We start from the raw sequence: 19,209 nt of genomic DNA, 5'->3' as shown, positions 1-19,209 counted from the left end.
GACAGTTTTTGCAACAAAGCTCTGCGACAGTTCTTTTCAGTAATCACATCCTGGCAAGAGGTAGCTTTTTCACTGTACATTTCTAAAATTTTAAGTATTATATGTTACAGCAGAGATTTTGCTTTGGTTTCTGATCTCTAAACTAGGGATATGATCATGCTTACTTTATTAGGGGTTTTAGAAGTAACTGCTCATAAGATGATGGAATGTAGAATATTCTGTATTTCAACAGACCCAGAACATTGCACAGTAGAAACTTTCCATTGCCCCTAACTGTTTTAGTGTGCCAACCTAGTCTTGTGTTGCTTTTCCTGTACTGCCTGCCAAAACTCCCTTTTTTGAAGTGTCACCTTTTCCTCAAAGGTGTTCACATGTCTGTTTCAGATAGAGGACAATTAATACTTCATTTGGGGAAAAGATTTCTATATATTTTAAATGGAAACCACTGGAAACACTCCAATGCAATCTTTTTGAGATTATGACCTCCAACTGTGGATATTTATAAATTATTAAGGCCAGATTTTTTTTTTTGTTTGTTAACACACATCCAGTCAAGAGGTGCAGGAAAGGAGCAGAGACTGGAAACTCAATTTTTAGCGGTTGCTAATCTGTGATGGGGCTGAGGGAGAGCTGGGACAGTTGTCCTGGGGATCACTTCTGGTAGAGATCAGTACTGGAGTCAATATGACAAGTGACATTAATGCCATTTCCCATAGTTCTTCAGAAAAATAGAAGTTGTGGAGTTTTAAGACAAGGAGGCATTAACTTCTCCCATCTTTTGTGGGGTTCTATGTGACAATAGTGCCCATCAGCCAGCAGATATCTTTAAGGATTATTTTGAAAAAGTGTGACAATTACAAGTGAATCCAATTATTCAATATATCTTTAAAATGACATTTAAAATCAAATTATGTTTTTTGCAGGATTTAGTGCAACTTCAAATTATTTTAATACTGTTTACTGAAATGAACCTTTCCTGTTCATATATGAAGTTATACCTCCCTGGTAGCCAGTACTGAAAAGTCCATGTTCTGAGAAGTCCAGGATGTTGTTAGAGCAGCAGAGATCCTGCTTCTGCAGCCCATGGAAGAGGAGCTGGTGTGAGCATGTAACTGAAATACTGAAGTCCACACTTCTGTATTCTTACAGAGGAACATGAAGCTGAGTAAGACAATGAGTGAATGAAGTTCACTCTCTTTCCACATGCACTGCTCCAGCCTGTGGTTAATGAGAGAATCTGCCACAGAATCAGTTTTCTTAACAATTAGTCTGGATTTAGTTGGACAGCATGATAGGCAGTAAAACACAGAACTGAAGGAGTTTTTAGCTGGAGCTGAGCTTGGACACTGAATTGAGAGGCTCTTGTAATAGTGTTTGACAAAGAATGTCAACGTAACAGAATTACACTTTAAAAGCTAGAATGCGAAACTTGTTCCTTTTAATGTACATTTAAACTTGGAAGGCCTGTGACCATCAATCCCATTTTGAGTAAATGCTTACCTGCTTGAGTTACATAATCTTATTTGAAGATACATCCAGCACTACTAATATGGTAGTATTATAAAAAGATCACATCCTGTGTCCAGTTAAACCCTGGAGCAGTTTTTAAATTAACAGCACAGTGCTAGAAAATTGTGACAATACTAATAATTTTGACAGTGCTTGCATTTTCTACTTAGGTTTTTTTTCAGTTAGTTTGTTTATTGTTGGTAATGAAATAGCAGTACAACACAAAAAATTCTAATAATCATGTACTAGTCATCAAGTATGATGTCTGTCTTCTTCCTTAATTGGAAGCTTGTATTTTCACAAGATTTTTTGCTGTCACAAACAGTCAGTTATCAAACATTTTTAAAAAAGATATACTGTAAATATTTTATGTGCATATGTAAAATTTTACATAATAATAATAATTTTAATTTTAAAGTGTAGAATGATTGCAATTTGAGTAGTGTTTCATAAATTATAAAGCAACAGCTAGAGAGCAACAGTTAAATGCAATTGAAATCTTCTGAAATTAGAATAGTTGAAGTTTGGATTTTATAATGTCATCTGATTTTTTTTCACATCATTTCACATTTGCATCATCTATAAAATTTAATAGTGCTTAGGATCAGATTTTTCTCATATTTATAAGAAGTGATTCTGATGTCTTATCAAGGCTGACCTAGAACAGAGGCTAGATAGAGTTAAAGAATAAAGCGGGTATTTATTAGAAGGCCTCAATGGATACACCTTGGGCAGCACAAGAGCCCAGCCAGGGCTACACCCAAGATGAACCCAAAATGGTCACAAAATGGACAACTGGTCACGAGGTTTCTCACTTTTATAAGTTTTGGTCCATTAGCATATTGGAGTTAATTGTCCAATTTTAGATTTAGGTTATGAAGTCTCATCCTTCTTGTTTTTCTCTCTTCAGTCCATGTTGTTTATGCTCTGGGGCCTGAAATTTGGGTAGTTGTCCTTGGTTCCAAGCTAGGAAAGGAATTGTTTTTGTCTAGCTGCTCTGTGAAGAGAGCTTACCATCTCATAATATGAAGCTCAGAACTACACACTAAAGCAGTAAAGAGTCTGAAAAATATAAAAGCTAAAACCTAAGGCATCAATTCTAGTTGAGGATGAGGGCTATTGAGGTATTTCCTCTTCTCTTTACTTATTCAGGTTAATCAACTGTGATGAGGCTGCTCCTGCCACTGCTGCTGTAACCACAAACATACATGGAACTCAGAAGACCCCAAGCCAGATCCGAAGGGATTATGGATTCTGGTGTCCCCGACACCTACACACTACCAATGGACAAGGCTACAAGTTTCTAGGAATTGATCAGTGTGCACCCCCATGTCCCAATATGTACTTCAAGAATTATGAATTGGATGTGGCAAAAAGTTTTATTGGAATAGTTTCAATCTTTTGTCTTTGTGCTACACTGTTCACGTTCCTAACTTTTCTGATTGATGTTAAAAGGTTTAGATACCCAGAGAGACCAATCATCTATTATTCTGTCTGTTACAGCATAGTCTCTCTAATGTACTTTATTGGATTTTTACTTGGGAACAGAACTGCCTGTAATGAGGCAGATGAGAAGTTAGAAATTGGTGAAACAGTTGTTCTTGGCTCCCAGAACAAAGCCTGTACTGTCCTTTTCATGGTTTTGTACTTTTTCACTATGGCAGGAACTATATGGTGGGTGATTCTGACCATCACTTGGTTCCTTGCAGCGGGAAGAAAATGGAGCTGTGAAGCTATTGCACAGAAGGCCATGTGGTTCCATGCAGTTGCCTGGGGAATACCTGGTTTTCTAACCATTATGCTCCTTGCAATGAACAAAGTGGAAGGGGACAATATCAGTGGAGTTTGTTTTGTGGGTCTCTACGACCTGGATGCCTCGCTGTACTTCGTGCTTTTGCCGCTGTGCCTCTGTGTGTTTTTCGGTCTCTCTCTCCTTTTAGCTGGCATCATTTCTCTGAACCACGTGCGGCAGGTCATTCAGCACGACGGCAGGAACCAGGAGAAGCTCAAGAAGTTCATGATCCGAATTGGAGTTTTCAGTGGGTTGTACTTGGTGCCTCTTGTAGCCCTTCTTGGATGTTACGTTTATGAACTGGTGAATCGGAAGATCTGGGAAACTACTTGGGTGTTTGACCACTGTGACCAGTACCATATTCCTTGCCCTTATCAGGCAAGTAACGTTTTCCTTTATAAATAATACTGTAAAGTTAATTAGCAAAAACCCTTATGCATATCTGCCATGCAATGAGTAATCAGTTCAAAAACATGGAGTGATTAGTTTCTTTTCAAGTCAAAAAACAATGGAATATTATTTTTGCTTTGAAAATTTTAATCTAATTGGTAGCATTCAGCAATTAAATTCAACTTGCAGCTCTAACAGAATATATAGCTTTTTGCAATCTTTGAACTTGATGTTACAAATTGTGATGGAGGAGGGTCGTTCTTCACAATATTTGTTTCTGAAAGCATTTGCTTAGTACTTCAGTGCCAAGCTCATTATCAAAGTACATAAATTGAATTTTCATCAATTTTGGTTGAAGCTGAAATAAGGATTCTTAAAAATTTAGACTAAATTGGATTTTAAATGCTGCTTATAACCACAGATTTAGAATCACTTTTTTTTTTCTTTAAAGTGTAGAAGTGTAAACCATGTGAAATTACAGAACAAATTTCCCATATATTTTTTTCCACAATAGCTGTAGTTTGCAGGCTGATTTTCAGATATGCAAAGAATTCTTTATTAAAAAAACCAATCAAAACAAAAAGCAAATAAAGAAAAAAACCTCAACTAAAATTGTGGAGGTGATTGTGTTTAATATTTGCCTCTTATGATCCAACTTCTTTGGAAAGACTTTTAAATTAAATCTGCCTATGTTCAGTAGATTAAATTTTCTGCAGTTGCAGGGAGTTTTGTATACTGACAAGTATTATTTCTTTCTATTTAAGAACAAATATATAAGAAGACAGCATCACTAAAAAATGCAAGTGTCTTGTGTCATCTTTCATTGCATTACACTTCCCATCTATGTTTTTTGCTGCAATAAACTATCATTAAAAATGAGGAATAGAAATACAGGCATTATTGAATGATCAGGATTGACCTTTTTCATTCTTAAACACCATTTAGTATCCTCTGGATTGAAGTCAGTGTAGGCTGAGAGCAGCACAGCTCACAGACTACTTAGTTATTTTGGCTTCCGATGCTGTTTCTTAACAAGTGTATTTTGACTTCAGTGGGTTTTATTCTGAGCTCTGTATAAACCTAAATGCTTCAGAATATACAAGTTTGAAAACAAGACTTTTATGCTTTAAAAATAATCAATAAATTTGTTTTGTGGTGCTTAAATATAACAGCTTGGCATAATAACACAGAGCATGTATTTTTAGCCTTTAATTAACCCATTGGAAGGAAGAAATATAAGCATTAAATATTACACAAAGATCTACTTTATGGGATCTGTGCCTATGATAGACAGCGTGTGCTAATTGTGGAATAGCTCAAAGTGGTGTGCTTGGCCTTGCCTTATCTGAGCTGGCTTGTAGACTTTTGTTACATTTGCCAGATGAAAACCAAATAAAACCAGACTGAAGTAGCTAATGTTACCTGGCTAACAAAAATAGTGGCTTTCATAGATGGGTCTGGCAGATAAGACAAGTGGCATAAATTAAACTTGCAGCATGACTGCTGAAGATAATGATCTCTCACTGGGTTAAATGTCTCAGCTCCTATGATACAGCTCTGCAAATAGGTGGATTAAATTTGCAATAAACAGCTACTGTGCAGTTCCCTGCAGCTCCTTGAAGATGCTGTCTAATCAGATTAACTCCCAACTAATCCTTCCAGTACCTGAAGGGAGCCTACAAGAAAGAGGAAGAGAGGCTTTTTACAAGGGCATGTAGTGACAGGACACGGGGGAATAGCTTTGAACTGAAAAGAGAGTAAGTTTAGATTAGGAAGATATTAGGAAGAAATCCTTTACTTTGAAGGTGGAGAGGCACTGGAACGGGTTTGCCAAAGAAGTTGTGGATACCTTATCCCTGAAGTGTTCAAGGCCAGGCTGGAATGGGGCTTTGATCAACCTGGTCTAGTGGGAGGTGTTCCTGCCTGTGGCATCTGGGATGGAAGTTGATGATCTTTAAGGTCCCTTCCAACCCAAACCATTCTGTGATCCACTTATTGTTTCTTTTAAGTTGAAGGGATAAATCTTTCATATTTACCTCTGGAGAACATTTTTATTCATACTATTACTCCCAAAATTATGTTTCCTTTCAATTTAAAAGAAAAGCAATTCCTTCTGACAGATCTCTTCTGTGTGTATATTCAGCTGAACACATCTGACTTGTCTGTACATGTCTGATGTTTGTCCACACTACAAGCCTCAACAAAGAGCAACAGTCATAAGGAGAAAGTCTCTCATTTAAGAAATGTATTTGTTTTCTTCATTTAAAAAAATAAATCAATGAGTATATTTTCTTCTTTGCATTTATTAAATTTTTTTATCTTCTAGGCAAAGGCACTAGCAAGACCAGAAATATTTTTGTTTCTGATGAAATATTTGCTGACATTAATTGTTGGCATATCTCCAGTGTTCTGGGTGGGAAGTAAAAAGACCTGCTCCGAATGGGCCAATTTCTTCAACAGAAACCGCAAAAGAGAGTAAGAATTTTTTTTCCTCTGTTTTTTAAAGTGTATACTTAAATTTGGCTTTCAGACATGTGTTTTTATATATAGCTCAGATAATCAAAATGTTGTCCTCAGACTATAAATGCTGCTTTGAGCATCAGCAGAATTCCACTGGAATCTGGGGAAGTTTTAAATATGCACTGACCCTTTAACAACAGTCTCAAGAAGACAGAAAATATTTTCCTCTGCTGATTTCTCTTTTGTAGAGCAGAAGGTGTGTTGCTGTGTTTAGCATTGGCTAATACAGATCTGGTTCACAGTCAAAGGAGGAAAGATAGTATCAGCCATCAGTTTAGTTCTTTTCAGGTATTGTGACCACCTCATTTGACACAGTACTTAGTACTATGTTTACTGTCATGCAGTAGTAATATTCTCTTTTCTCCTCTGCCAGGCTTGTCTTCTTTTGAAATTAATATTCATTGAACCCTCCTTACTACCACTTTTATTGCATTAATCTAGTGTTCCTTTTTTTTTTTTTAATTAAACAGAAGAATTCCGTTTTATTACCTAATTTAAGCAAATTTATATCTGTGGATTTAAATAGCTTATAAATATTGTCTCCATTTCTTATAGTTGTTGCTTTTTCAATTCTTTTTTATGTCTTGATTATGTCTTTTAATTAAACAGAAGAATTCTGTTTTATTACCTAATTTAAGCAAATTTATATCTGTGGATTTAAATAGCTTATAAATATTGTCTCCATTTCTTATAGTTGTTGCTTTTTTCAATTCTTTTTTATGTCTTGATTATTTCTTTTCAGATTATCTGTTACTTATAAATGATATTGTGGCTTTAGATAATTTTGTTTCTTCGGTTTTCCCAAGGCAGTAGTCTCTAAGGTCTTTTTATTTTACATCTCCATTCCTCAATGGTGAATCTATAGCTTCCTTTCCCTCTCCCCTCTTTTTCCATTTCCTGTATAATTTTTCCTTGTGTTTCAGATGTCAATTGCTTTTAGCTACAAGGATTTAAAAATAATGAAGTTATTTTTACAATGCTAATATTTTTTCATTTGGAGGAGGTTGACTCTATATAGAGTTGGTAATGCAACTGCTTATGAGCTAATTGTTCTTTTCTCTCTAGTAGATCATTAATTCACTGTAGTTATTGGACCTATTTGCAGAAGTAAGAAATGTAGAAATCTGCTTTATTTATTTGTTCCACAGACAGTTACTTTGGAGCCGTTATGATTTTTCCTCCTCTTCTCACATATAATTTTTTCCCTGTGTTCATTAACACCCAGCTCAGGTTGCATCACTGGTTGCTATTCTTTCAAGGTTTTGTGTACTACTCTTTATTATATTATAGCTAACATTATCCTCTTTGCTCAGTGATGTGCTTGTACTATCTTCCAGTCCAATCAGCGAGAGTCGAAGAGTGCTGCAAGAATCATGTGAATTTTTCTTGAGGCACAATTCCAAAGTTAAACATAAAAAGAAGCACTACAAGTCAACTTCACACAGACTGAAAGTCATTTCAAAGTCAATGGGGACCAGTACAGGTGGCACAACAAATCATGGAACTTCTGCAGTAGCAATCACTAATCATGATTACTTGAGCCAAGAAACTGTGGCAGAAATTAAAAGCTCTCCAGAGACATCTGAGAAGGAGATGGAGGCAGATGGAGCGTCCGCCCGAAGAGTGGAGGAAGGTGAAACCAGCGGAGATCAGATGTTCCCCAGTGCTAAACTGACCGTGGATCAGCTGGAAAGGAGAAACAAAGCAGACAGCACCTGCCATATGAGTACTTTGGCTGAGAGTATTAAGAGAGTAGGTGAAGGAAGGTAAGGCTCCTGAACTCAGTGTTTTCTTTGTTTCTACATATTACCACTGGTTTTATTGGTGTTCTGTTTCTTCTCTCTGAAGAATCAGGGTAGTCTCAGGATGCACCTGACCTTCAGTAGTTGTCAAGAGAACTTGCAGACTGTGGCCATGTATGTTTGGCTTCTGGGCTGTTTTGTATTTTTGTAGGGTTCTTCTTTTTCTTTTAAGCATTGTGTGCTGGAGCTTCAGCTTGTAGGATATTCTTGCCTTGCTGAACAGTGACCCTCAAGAAACCTGTGTCTGCACTGCAATCACTTTGAGAGGTGATGAGTCTGAAAAAGAGCAATGATGATTGTAGGCTTGGGAAAGTGTACAGAACTCTACTGCATTCTTTTGAAAAGAATACAGCTGAATATATATTATGATTTCACTACTCAATTTTTTCCCAGTGTAATGGAAATTAAACTGTGCTTAAAAGTTACTGTCTTTTATTTTTCTTTACTTACAGAATAACTCCTAAAAATGATTTTAGTGAATCTCCTTCACTGCAAAGGAGCTGTTCCCAAATACCTGATGTCCCACAGTCACCTTCCATATCACTACTTGTCTACTCAGCTTCAGACACCAGAAGAGAGTTGGATTCAGGAAACAGTTCTAATCCTTGAAAGATGGCAAATGTATATGAACATTTGTATTGCATAAGACTGAAAATTTATATGAACATTTGCATTGTATAAAACTGACATGAGTTCTTTGTTACACTGGAAATAATGGATATTCTGTGCCTTATTAAAAACACATATATCCTGCTTTGCACTTAAAAAATGTATGTTTTGTTGTGGGGACAGCTAGCAATAATGTACTGTATTTAATCCTGTCCAGGACTAATGGAAATTGAAGTTCTGTAGGACATGGCAATAATGTAAGAAAAAGATGAGAGACAAATATTATTCCTTATATAAAGAACACTTTGTAATGAATTGCATTAAAATAATGCTTCAAAAGCACTGTTACTTCTCAAGGTATAAAATTCCATCTGCCTCTTCAATATTTTTCAAAACTTGTAATTTTTTCTCTTTTTTACTGTCTCTTAAACAACAGTATCACTTAAGTAAGTGATGCACAAATTTCTAAATACTCTAAATGATGCATCATGTTGTATCAATTATAGCACTGGTTTATGGTAGCTTGTACACTGAATATGAAAAGGAATCTGAAATTATAGCAGTTTATTTTGTACATAAAAATGAATTTTGTAAATAAGTGACTGCATAAGGTCAATCTTTAGAATTGCTCTTTTGTATGTAATGTACAAACTTGGGAAAGTTCCTGTGTTTCCCTAAGGGTGTTGCTGAAGCCAGCAGTCCCCTGGTGATCAGGCAACATGACAGTTCTGAGAAAAGCAGGCTGGACCTTTACCCATATCATGCATTGATGATTGGGCTGAGACAGGCCCTGCTGCAGGGATGCTGCAGAAGGTGCAGCTCTCAGAAATGCCTCCTGGAGCCTCTCCTGGCCTGGTGTTCCAGGGCATGGTGACAAAGGGGACACCTCAGACTCCTGGGCTCAGTGGGCACAGCCTGATGTGCAGGCTTGGGGCTTTTGTCCTGAGCTGCAGTGAGAGCTCATCTCGTGCTGTTTCTATGTGAGTAACTTCATTTTTTAAAAAATGCTATAAAGAAATATCTTGCAGATAACTGCTGCGAATAACTGGTGAGTTATGAATATGCAGGTTTCTTTAACAATCTATTTACAGAGAAGACAGCCTTAGTACTTTTCCTCCAAAATCTAGTTTTCTACAAAGCCTAATTTTCTATTATGCTACAGCAATATATTTTCTCTAAATCAAAAAGGCCTTAATACATATAGCCTTTCTTATGCTAGGTGGTTCTCAGGAGCAAGTACTGCTGATGTGGATGACAATTTCATTGTCTGACTTCATTTGAGTCAATTTTTTTTAAGAGCCAATGGGGTTTGTTACTTGAGATAATTTGGAGAGAGATTTTGCTGTTTTCTAAACCTAAATGTCAGTGCATTTTGTAAAACTGTCCAGCATCTTGCATTTGACTACTAATAAGAATGTGTCTCAATGTTATGGTATTAGGCAGAGAATTTACTGTGAGTTGGGGCAGCATTCATGGTGATGCATTGAACAATGAAAATTGCATGGTACAAAGGACATGTAAATGCTGGAACAACAGGAACTATGTTCTGATAAACCAAAGTTATTTGTTTTATCCATCATGCATTAAAAATGAAATTTATTTACCTTTATATTACAGTATCTGCATTTTAGCATTTGTAATTTATTGCCATCAATGGGATATGCTCTTTCTTTTAGAATTTTCCCATTAAAAGTACACAGAATTCTTGCTACTGAGTGGGCAGTAGGAAAGATATGAAAAACCTCCTGTGCAAAGGTGCACAAAATACCCTTCATTTTTCTAGTTCTGTTTGTAACCAGGTAACTTTATACACATGTTCAGTAGTTTTGTTATTACTGTATTTGTTGGTAATAAAATATGCTGTTGTATACTATGAGCTTCTGAGTGGATATTTCTCAGTAACTAGATGTGGCATGTTTGTTGCTCTACCCACTACTGTAGTACTTTTGCACCTAAAACACAAGTATTTTTTAGTAGGGCTGTGTGAGTTAGTAAGTATTGCAATGTTTTTATTTCTCCTGTGTGAGAAACTGAGACAGAACAATGCTGGAAATTGTTCTCAGGAACACAGACTTATGCAGGAGTAAGGAACTTGAACTAGTTCTTTCATCCTAATATTTACAGCATCTTTTCTTTCATGACCTCTAAAGACCTCCTTTAGATTATGTAGAATGTGTATTTCCAGACTGCTCATGCTGCCACCTTCTTAAAATACTGATTTTTTATTTTTAGTGCTATTCCCCCTTTTTACGAACCTCTGGAAAAAAGTTTGTTTTGTGGTAACTGCTCTACAAAAAGTAAAGTAATTTTGAAGTTACAGCAATACTGTGGGCTTAAAAATAGGTAAATTATCAAAGTGTGAATTACAAAGCAATAATCAAAACATAGACTGGCAGTGAAACTCATCAGTGGTAGATTGAGACTGTAGCACTTTGTGTTCCAGGGCAGCTGCACCAGAAAAAACAGAATTCCCAGGGTGATCCTTGCAGGCAGAGGCTGTGCCCTCTCTGGGTGCTTTAACCAAGTCCTCAAGCAGTGAATGGGAAGTTAAAGTTCTGTTTGAATGCTCACAGCAGTGATGAGGAGAAGGAAACTGAGAGAAAAGGGGCACAGAGATGAGTCAGGGCCTGGAAGACTGACTGCCTTATGGTGAGGGGCAATGCAGAATCTCATAAGCAGCTTCTCTAACAAAAGGTATTTTTTTGTTTGCTTTCCTCTTGTTATCTGAATGAAGTTAAACCATTCATGTTCAAAGGGCATTTCTGAACCTGTGAGAATGACTTCTCCCTGGGAAGAAGGGAGCTGATCTCCATCAGCTGAAGTTGTTTAATGGAGGCTAGCAGTCTTCTGGAAGATGTGCTGTAAATCCAGCTATTTACACTGATACAGCCATTTTAGTCTTGTTTGCTGCCACTGTATGCAAGAAGCTAGATCACAGGATACTGACAGCTTCTCCAAACCTGGAATTATGTGTGCCAAATAGTCTTTCTCTGAATGAAGATGTCATAAATCTGTTCAAATTATGCATTGCACTGAGTTTTCAGATTGCATAGAAAATCTTTCAAAGGACAAGATAAAATTAGCATATCAAATAATACTTGATTTGTGAAATAAACAGCACCTGAAATTACCAATATGGTACTTTTATGGTACATGTTGTTTATACTGTATCTTACTGCTCTATTTTGCTAAATGTGTTTGGTGAAAACCAGGGTAGACTTTACCTAGAGTGTAAATCTCTGCATATAGTTGAAAAAATAAGTCTAAGTTTGAAAATATAAAGAAAATTATGTTTGTAACATTTAAAATGTGCTATTGCCAAAGGGAAAAAAAAACCCCACAAAAACCTGCAGTTATTTAAAACTTACTGGTTTTTTTAGAGTAAAAATCCCAACAATTCAGTGATGGAGCACTAAGAAGCTGAAGTATCATACAATTTTCTTTGACAACTGTTCAGCTGATTTACAGAGAACTGTAGCTCCTTTTTCCTTACAGGATACAGAATATATTTGGTTTAAACAGTCAAATCCAGTTGAAATTCAGAAGAAAAATAGAAAAAAAGCAATATGAAAAGTTGAACTTCTTTAATAAGAATAAGTTTAGCATTCTGCAAAATGCTGAAAAATGCAGTAGCTGAAGAGAATGAAAATCCTGTTCTGCTGTGGAGTTTGACCACCCAGTCTCAACGTGCTGTTTCAGAAGGCTGCACATCAAAGGACAGATTCTGCATCCTTCCTTTCACACTGGCCACTTGTTGGATCAGTCTTTGAAGGCATCTGGCTGCTCTCTGCCTGCATTCACTGGTAAAGCTCACTGCCAGTATTAACCAGTGGTATTTGCAGTAATTGACATGGCTGGCACCAAAGGTATTTCAGAGTCTCATGAGTATAGATGTTATTTCCTGCAAGTTTCTTTTTTTTATTTTTGCACTTATTCTTTCATGCCTTTACACTTATCATACTTGTACTTTTTAATGGACTGGAGTTTAATTAAAGCAACTTATACCATGCATTCATGAGCTTTCTGCTTTGTATACCTAGAAGTGGAGCTCAGAATGTATTTCTGATGTATGTCTATGAAATCCACTTCTGTTTATTAACTGGCTTTTAGTTCCTGTTAAAAAGCCCTTGAGATTAAAAGTATAATCTTAAAATTATAAAAAAAAATAATTTAAATTATAATTAAAAACCAGCCAGGACATTTATATCTGAGCTCTTAGTTGTTAATGTTTATTCCCTGCATTTCAAACTTTGATCACTGAAACAAAATGTGAAATAAAAGTTTGCTTTCTTTCAAGTTTTATTAGTCGAAATAAAGTAATGGCCAATGAGGTCTTTAAACAAATTACCTTCATTAAACGGGTCAGAGCTGGTTTCTTAGCACAGACAGGAGCTGAGAGGAGAGTAGTTCCTGCTGTTTGGAAGAAAGCACTTTTTGTGGAAGGGCAGTGCTAAACAGGCACTCAGTGCTGGGTGGAGGTGATGTGGAGGGACACTGACTTCCCTCCCAGAGAGCACTCTCATGTACAGCAGGATAGTCATGAGAGAACATCAGGTATTTGAAGGGGAAAGGTGTTTTAGGACTCATTTTTGCCATACAAGGTGAAGAGAAACAGCAAGAAGACATTTTGTTGCCATTGAGTAGTTTTGTTAGAGAGGTGAGGGGGGATGATTAGACATGGCCATCAAAGGATTAACAGGAAAAAGGATGTTCCATGTTGGTTGTGTATGAAGGACTAAGAAGAGAATGTGTGTCCCCATTATCTTCCTGATGTTCTACCTTACCACATGAAACTAGATCACAAGAAATTAATAGTTAATTATTTATCAGTTGAAGGCTTAAGCTCTCTGGGAAGCATTCCCTCCAGACCCAAATCCAGTAGTATCATACCTACTATCCAGGAATGCAGGTAAGTCTTGAATGACTGAATATGGAGGCTTTGAGGAAGCTGAAGCAGTTGAGCACTAGGTTTGAGCCACTGGTGTTGCCCACTGGACACAGTCCTATCTGGGACTTGCTCTCCTCCTGCCAGATTCCTACAGGCATGGCTGTGATCCAGACTGCCAAGTAAAGAACAAGTGGATGCACTGCAGGGGTAAATAATCTAGACACATGAATCTGTGGAATGTGGAGATGTGGCACTGATAGGTGTGATGTGCCAGTGGGTGGATGAGATGCAAATGTGTTGGGCTGGCTGAAGTCAGGGCTCACCATGCAAATTAATTTATTTTTCCTAAGATTATCCTGAGGAAAACTTAAAGATGCTGATAGCTGTGATGAGGTTCTCTATGGAGAGAAATGGACAGTCACCAAACCTGCAGGAAAAGCCAAGAAAGCACACATGCATACACACACACACACACACAGACAAAAGAAAAAAAAAAAAAGGAGGAATTTGCCTTTTAAATTAATATTACTTCAACAGCATTTTTAGGACACAAATCCTGAAAGTTGCTCTACTTGACAATGGGAAATGATGGACTCATAAATAAGATCTGTAATCAATCAAGAGGTGCTGTAATTACAGCAAAGTTACAAGGATAGAAGCAAGGAAACCAGCACTAAGTTATGTCTCACAAAAGTATAGTTAGATGTGCACCTGCTGTAAAAATATAATTTAAAGATGGGCTCAAAACCACATTTTTCTTCACAGGAACCTGGTGGGTCTTTTGCTGCTCTGGCCAAACACAATTTCATCTCCACATAAGCCAGGGATTCAGGTGCTTGATCCTTTTCAGTGCTACTGTACCAGTCACTTGTTGATGTAAGTCAAATATTATTCCTATATTAGCACATAAAACAACTTAAATACAAGAGTTTACCTATTTCAGTGTCCTCAGGGCTGAAGGACGACCCCACTGAGCCACTTGTGGTGAACCTCCCTGTGCCTGACCCAGCAGCCCCTGTCCATGCATCGCCCTTTCAGTGACAGTGGATCATGAGTGAGCACATGCTGGAGGTGGTGCCCAGAAGCTCCACAGCCCTGCTTGCCTCAAGCCATGGCACTTTTTCACTGAGTTCAGTGTGGGCATGGGGAGCCAGGTGACAGGAATGCCACAGGCTTCAAGATCCACCACTACATCCAAGAGGCAGAGCTGCTGTGACCACGTGTGTTCCCATCTGTCATTGTTGTTTGGCCCTGCTCATCTGTCTCTCTTCTGAGTTTTGTACAAATGGGCCAAAATTTGTTTGTTTCTTTGAGCAAATTTAGTTTGTTTCTTTGACCAAATCTTTCATGTACCTGTGTGCATTTTGTGTGTGCCTGTTATGGTGGCTGTAGACCTCTGGTTTCTGTAAGCCACCTTGAAGGGCTGCAGAGCCCTGCCTCAGCCCTGCTCATAGCTTGCTTATCCTGAGGAACTTCTTTTCAAAGGGTTTACTGGACACAAATAAAATAAAACTTTCAAAGTTAAAGTCTATTCCTTTAATTTCAGGATTATCACTAATTTGAGCTACTACCTTCCAAAACTGGAAGAACAAACTTCTGGCAGTGCATTTGATGAGTGGTGTAGAAAAATGCAGATTGTGCTCTTCATTTGAAGAAGCCTTCTTGTCTGAATAGAGCACTGTATTTCACATCCTAATAGCCATTTATTAGCACAGGATTCAAGGAAAGTTAGCTTTTCAGTTCTGTATAAGCCTTTCTATTCATTGAGGTTTCATGAGGTAGCCAAGTGATTTGTCTACCACTGGCTGATTCCCAGCCACTCTAATGAGCAAATGTTCCTCCTGAGACTCAGCTCTCCCCTTGCACGTGATGATTCACTGGTCACCCAGTGAATTTAATTTTTAACTGGACTGAAATAATTTTACCATTCTACAAGTCCTTGAACAACCCAATCCAAGTGGACCTGCTTCAGCCAGATGTGCTCCTAATGTCCCTGCAGACCCAAATGTTTCTGTGACTGGAGCTGGGATTGTGCCAGCTGCTCTTGGGAGCAGCCTTGCAGAGGCACAGACCAGACTCCTTCAGGGTCTGAAATTTGCAACCAGCAGCTAATGGAAGCAGGATGGGCTTTTCATCATAAAGTTTGCACTGTGGAAACATCTGGATGTCCTGATTTATCCTTTGTCAGTGAGGCAGACAGTTCTCCCAAATAGTTCTATTAAAGTTTATCTCTCTCTGACTGCGAATAGTGTTTAGTTTAAAATATTCGGTGCCTCCATTATTACTGTAGAAACACAGCTACAAGCAAATGCAACTATAAATCAACTGATGACTTGGACAGAAAAAAACAGATCTGCCTGGAACCCCAGCAGGCAATGGAAGGAACTGTTTCCATAAGTTTTCATTGGTATCTGACCTATGTCCTGGTCTTGACTTGTCAGAGACAATGTTAAATATTTCTCTCCATAGAAAACATAATTAATATGAATAACAAAAAGTGTTGATTCTCTCATGTTGTTTTTTATTGTGTAAAAATACATTTCCTATAGTAACATTAAAACTGCCATGTGCTTATTCAGAAAAAAAGAATTAACATTTACTGTCAGAATTTTTTTTTCTCACACTCAAAAAATGCTGTCCTCATGTGTGTGAACACAGGAATTCTCTTCTGCAGACAAGCCTCTGAAGGGTGAGCACATGCCCCTAATTAGATTTTAAGATTGAAATGTTAATATGTGTACCTGCAAAGCACTGCTGGGGATATAATGCTTTTATAATTTTATGCAGAAGCTACTGGAATTTTTTTAAATAGGTCTATCTGTGCTAGTAAAGTAATAAAATAGAGAGAGAGACGTTTTGGATTTTTAAAAAAAATCTTACTCATATCAATCATATATTTAAATTAAGAGGTGTTAGAAGGGACTAAGGCCACAATCCTATTGATTTTTATGCAGATCCAAAGGCTTCTTTGGTGTAAGTTGGAATCAATTTCTTAAATCTGTAATAAATTACATGAGAGATCTTACTTTGGTTTTCTTCCACAGCAGTACAGACAGCTCTTTGTCTCCTTGATCAGACAGGCAGCCTGCAAAGAGCCATTTGAAAAATTCAACAGTTTTCCCTGATCTCAGCCTTTTACACCAACTTATTATAATTCACCCTGAAATGTCAGTATTAAAGTGAACAAGATCTAAAATGATGAACTCCACAGTTAAAAGCACCAAGGGCAGGTTGGCAAGGATGCTGAGTGTTCTGGTGCTGAGCACTGCAGTGCTAACCTCTGTGCTCTGCTGTTACCCAGGGTATAACAACATGCTCCCCAGAGTGATGCAGAGATCAGGCTGCCAGCCAAAGTCAAAATCCCCAGACTCCTCAGAACAGGGAAATGTAGGAAGCAATAAGAGTTAAAGGCAGATGAAAAGTCCAAGTCTTGGCACTTACCTTACTGGGCCTCTTTTGTCTCAGGATCCTCAGCCTTGAACATTCTGTAATGTTTATAGACACCTAAGTCTGGTGCTCCTGGTTCCCTGCGGTTATTTCACACTGTAAAGACTGAGGACTGAATAACAACTAAATTGAATAACAAATACTCAGTGGATGAAGTCAAACCAGTGTGCTAACAAACAGGATCCATCAACTGGAATAGTTTGGACAGGAAAGGCAGAGAGACCCAGTGACCCCATGGGCAGTCCCTTGAATTTAAATATGTTGTAGCTGAGGTGAATGGAAACACATGTGTGTATGGGAACATCCTTCTCTCCAGACTTGTGTGTCTGGATTTTTGGGATGCTGAGAGGCTGTGTGAGGGGGAAACCAGCTCAAGCTGCAGCAGAGAGACTGCACTCATGGTACCAGCCTCATCTAAGAGCATCTGTGGTGCAAGATGCATTGACTGTGCCACAGTGACCTTGTGTGAACCTGCCCAGGCTGTGAAGGAGCAGACTGGCCATCTGGGAGATTTTAGTGACATTAATGACAACTCCTAATATGTTCTGATATAAAAGATAAAGCCTATATCATATGGCAGGATGGATAAAATGAAAGAATCACTAGTTGATGTAATATGGATCATGGTCAGAGGATGCTCAGGCAAGTTTATTATCACTCCCTTGAACTGCAAAATAGTTAAGGCAAAGTAGATCAGTAGTTCTGATTCAATTTGAGTATCTCACCAGCATTTGGCAGTGGTTTGTGCCCTCAGAAGCATTTAAATATATCAGAAGACCACAAAACATAAGCCTAACAGATGGCAAGGCTTGCTTGGGCTGAAGAAGGCTAAGGAGGATGTTGACATTTCTGTTTTCCAGATGGAAATGCACACTGCAAGTCAAACAAGGGTTAGGAGCTGCACAGTGCACTCACCAGAGCTCAAAGCAGATGTCCCACCGCTGTTTGCTAAGACCTTCTCTTACAGTGCTCCTCAGTTTGCTTCCTCTGGCAAAGCCATGTGGAATTTCAAAGCTTCTAAACCACACTCAAACATTTGGTGAGCAAACCCAGGTGGGGAAATAATTGTGAACGTCCATGGAAATTTTATTCTCTAAAACCCTGAGTGATTGCCTTAGGAAGGCGTGCAGTGCTGCTGCACTGTGTACTTCAGCTGCTGCACCTTGCCTGAGGAAATTAATTCTGTAATGCAGAAGTCTGGCACCCTGTGAAGGGACACACCTTAGCAACAGCCTGAGTTGATGCTGAGGATCCCAGCCCTCGGTAAGGACGCCTGTGTGAACATGCAGGTGACAGAGAAATCAAACATCACCGCCCTCACAGCACGGCCATCAGCCCAGAGGCAGCAGGGTTTGCTGACAGCACTGAGCCATTGCTCAATTGAAGCCTCTGCCTGTGTTTGTGGATGCTGACTGAGGCTGTCATCAAAGCAATTGTTACAATTAAGGATTTACATCATTCCATAAAATTTCCCAGCTGGTTTAGGGAACCATTATAATTTACCAGCTGTTTTTTTGAACTTGGCAGGATGTAATGCTGCTCTTCTTCACAAGGTAGGAGTCTTCACCTCAGCAATGTGGCTGACGTCAGTCCCAGCTCTCAGGACAGCGTGTGACGGGGTTGATGACAGCAGTGTGACTGACCTGTGGTGTAGCTCCCACTTCACTGCTATTGTTCCACAGGCACAGACATGGAAAGGGGAGAAGTGGCTTAAGTGAAGAGCCGCATGAAGGGGTTCAGCCTACACAAAAATATGGTTCCATGCAGCCTGTTTGAATGACTCAACTTCTTGTAGCATTCTTTCCTGCAGGAGAAATGTGTGGTTTTGTTAAATACTTCAGGGGGAAAAAAAAAGTGTTGAAGCTTATCTCCCCCTTCTGGAAACTCTACCTCTGCAAATACCGCGAAGTTTGCAGTATACAGAAGCTACCTCTCAAACATTTGTTATTTCTATTTTGAATTCTTGAGAATATATCACATCCTTTATTTTACAGCGCTTTCTATTCTAGAATGATGAAAAGCAAAGTCTGATTCGGAATGAAAGCAGTATGGGATGGTTTACATTGGGTAGCCAAAAACTTTCCCTTCGTTACTAAATTGCCAATGTTCAGTCTGGCAATACCAGGTTTTTCGAAAAAGTCAAAAATCCTCTATTGTTCAGAAGGATTTTGCGTCCTTACCTCAACTTCTGTTAAAGTGAAATCTGTGACAGATGCCCAGCTGATACCTTATCACAGTTTCCCTCGCGGTGC

General features: G+C 38.3%; 1 protein-coding gene and 1 long non-coding RNA gene across 3 annotated transcripts in view; one reads left to right on the top strand and one right to left on the bottom strand.

The window, feature by feature from the left end:
• The window catches only part of FZD6 (frizzled class receptor 6), a 67,093-nt gene extending 56,598 nt beyond the window's left edge, over nucleotides 1–10,495 (top strand). For both annotated transcript variants that reach the window (XM_071421453.1, XM_071421452.1), the window contains exons 3-6: nucleotides 2,662–3,679; nucleotides 6,018–6,166; nucleotides 7,549–7,977; nucleotides 8,466–10,495. In XM_071421453.1, the coding sequence (XP_071277554.1) occupies nucleotides 2,662–3,679; nucleotides 6,018–6,166; nucleotides 7,549–7,977; nucleotides 8,466–8,622 (1,753 nt within the window). In that variant the 3' untranslated portion in view covers nucleotides 8,623–10,495. The remainder of the gene's footprint in view (nucleotides 1–2,661; nucleotides 3,680–6,017; nucleotides 6,167–7,548; nucleotides 7,978–8,465) is intronic.
• Nucleotides 5,922–19,127, bottom strand: LOC139587295 (uncharacterized). Its single transcript, XR_011678364.1, has 2 exons — nucleotides 18,525–19,127; nucleotides 5,922–8,289 (listed from the first exon to the last, which is right to left on the bottom strand). It is a non-coding gene; the product is annotated as an uncharacterized lncRNA (long non-coding RNA).
• Nucleotides 19,128–19,209: the final 82 nt, after the last annotated feature.

Source organism: Agelaius tricolor, unplaced genomic scaffold (genome assembly GCF_023055355.1).
Source record: "Agelaius tricolor isolate 1412-34295 unplaced genomic scaffold, bAgeTri1.0.p SCAF_2, whole genome shotgun sequence".
Classification (NCBI taxonomy): domain Eukaryota; kingdom Metazoa; phylum Chordata; class Aves; order Passeriformes; family Icteridae; genus Agelaius; species Agelaius tricolor.
This window is presented reverse-complemented; position numbering and strand designations above follow the sequence as displayed.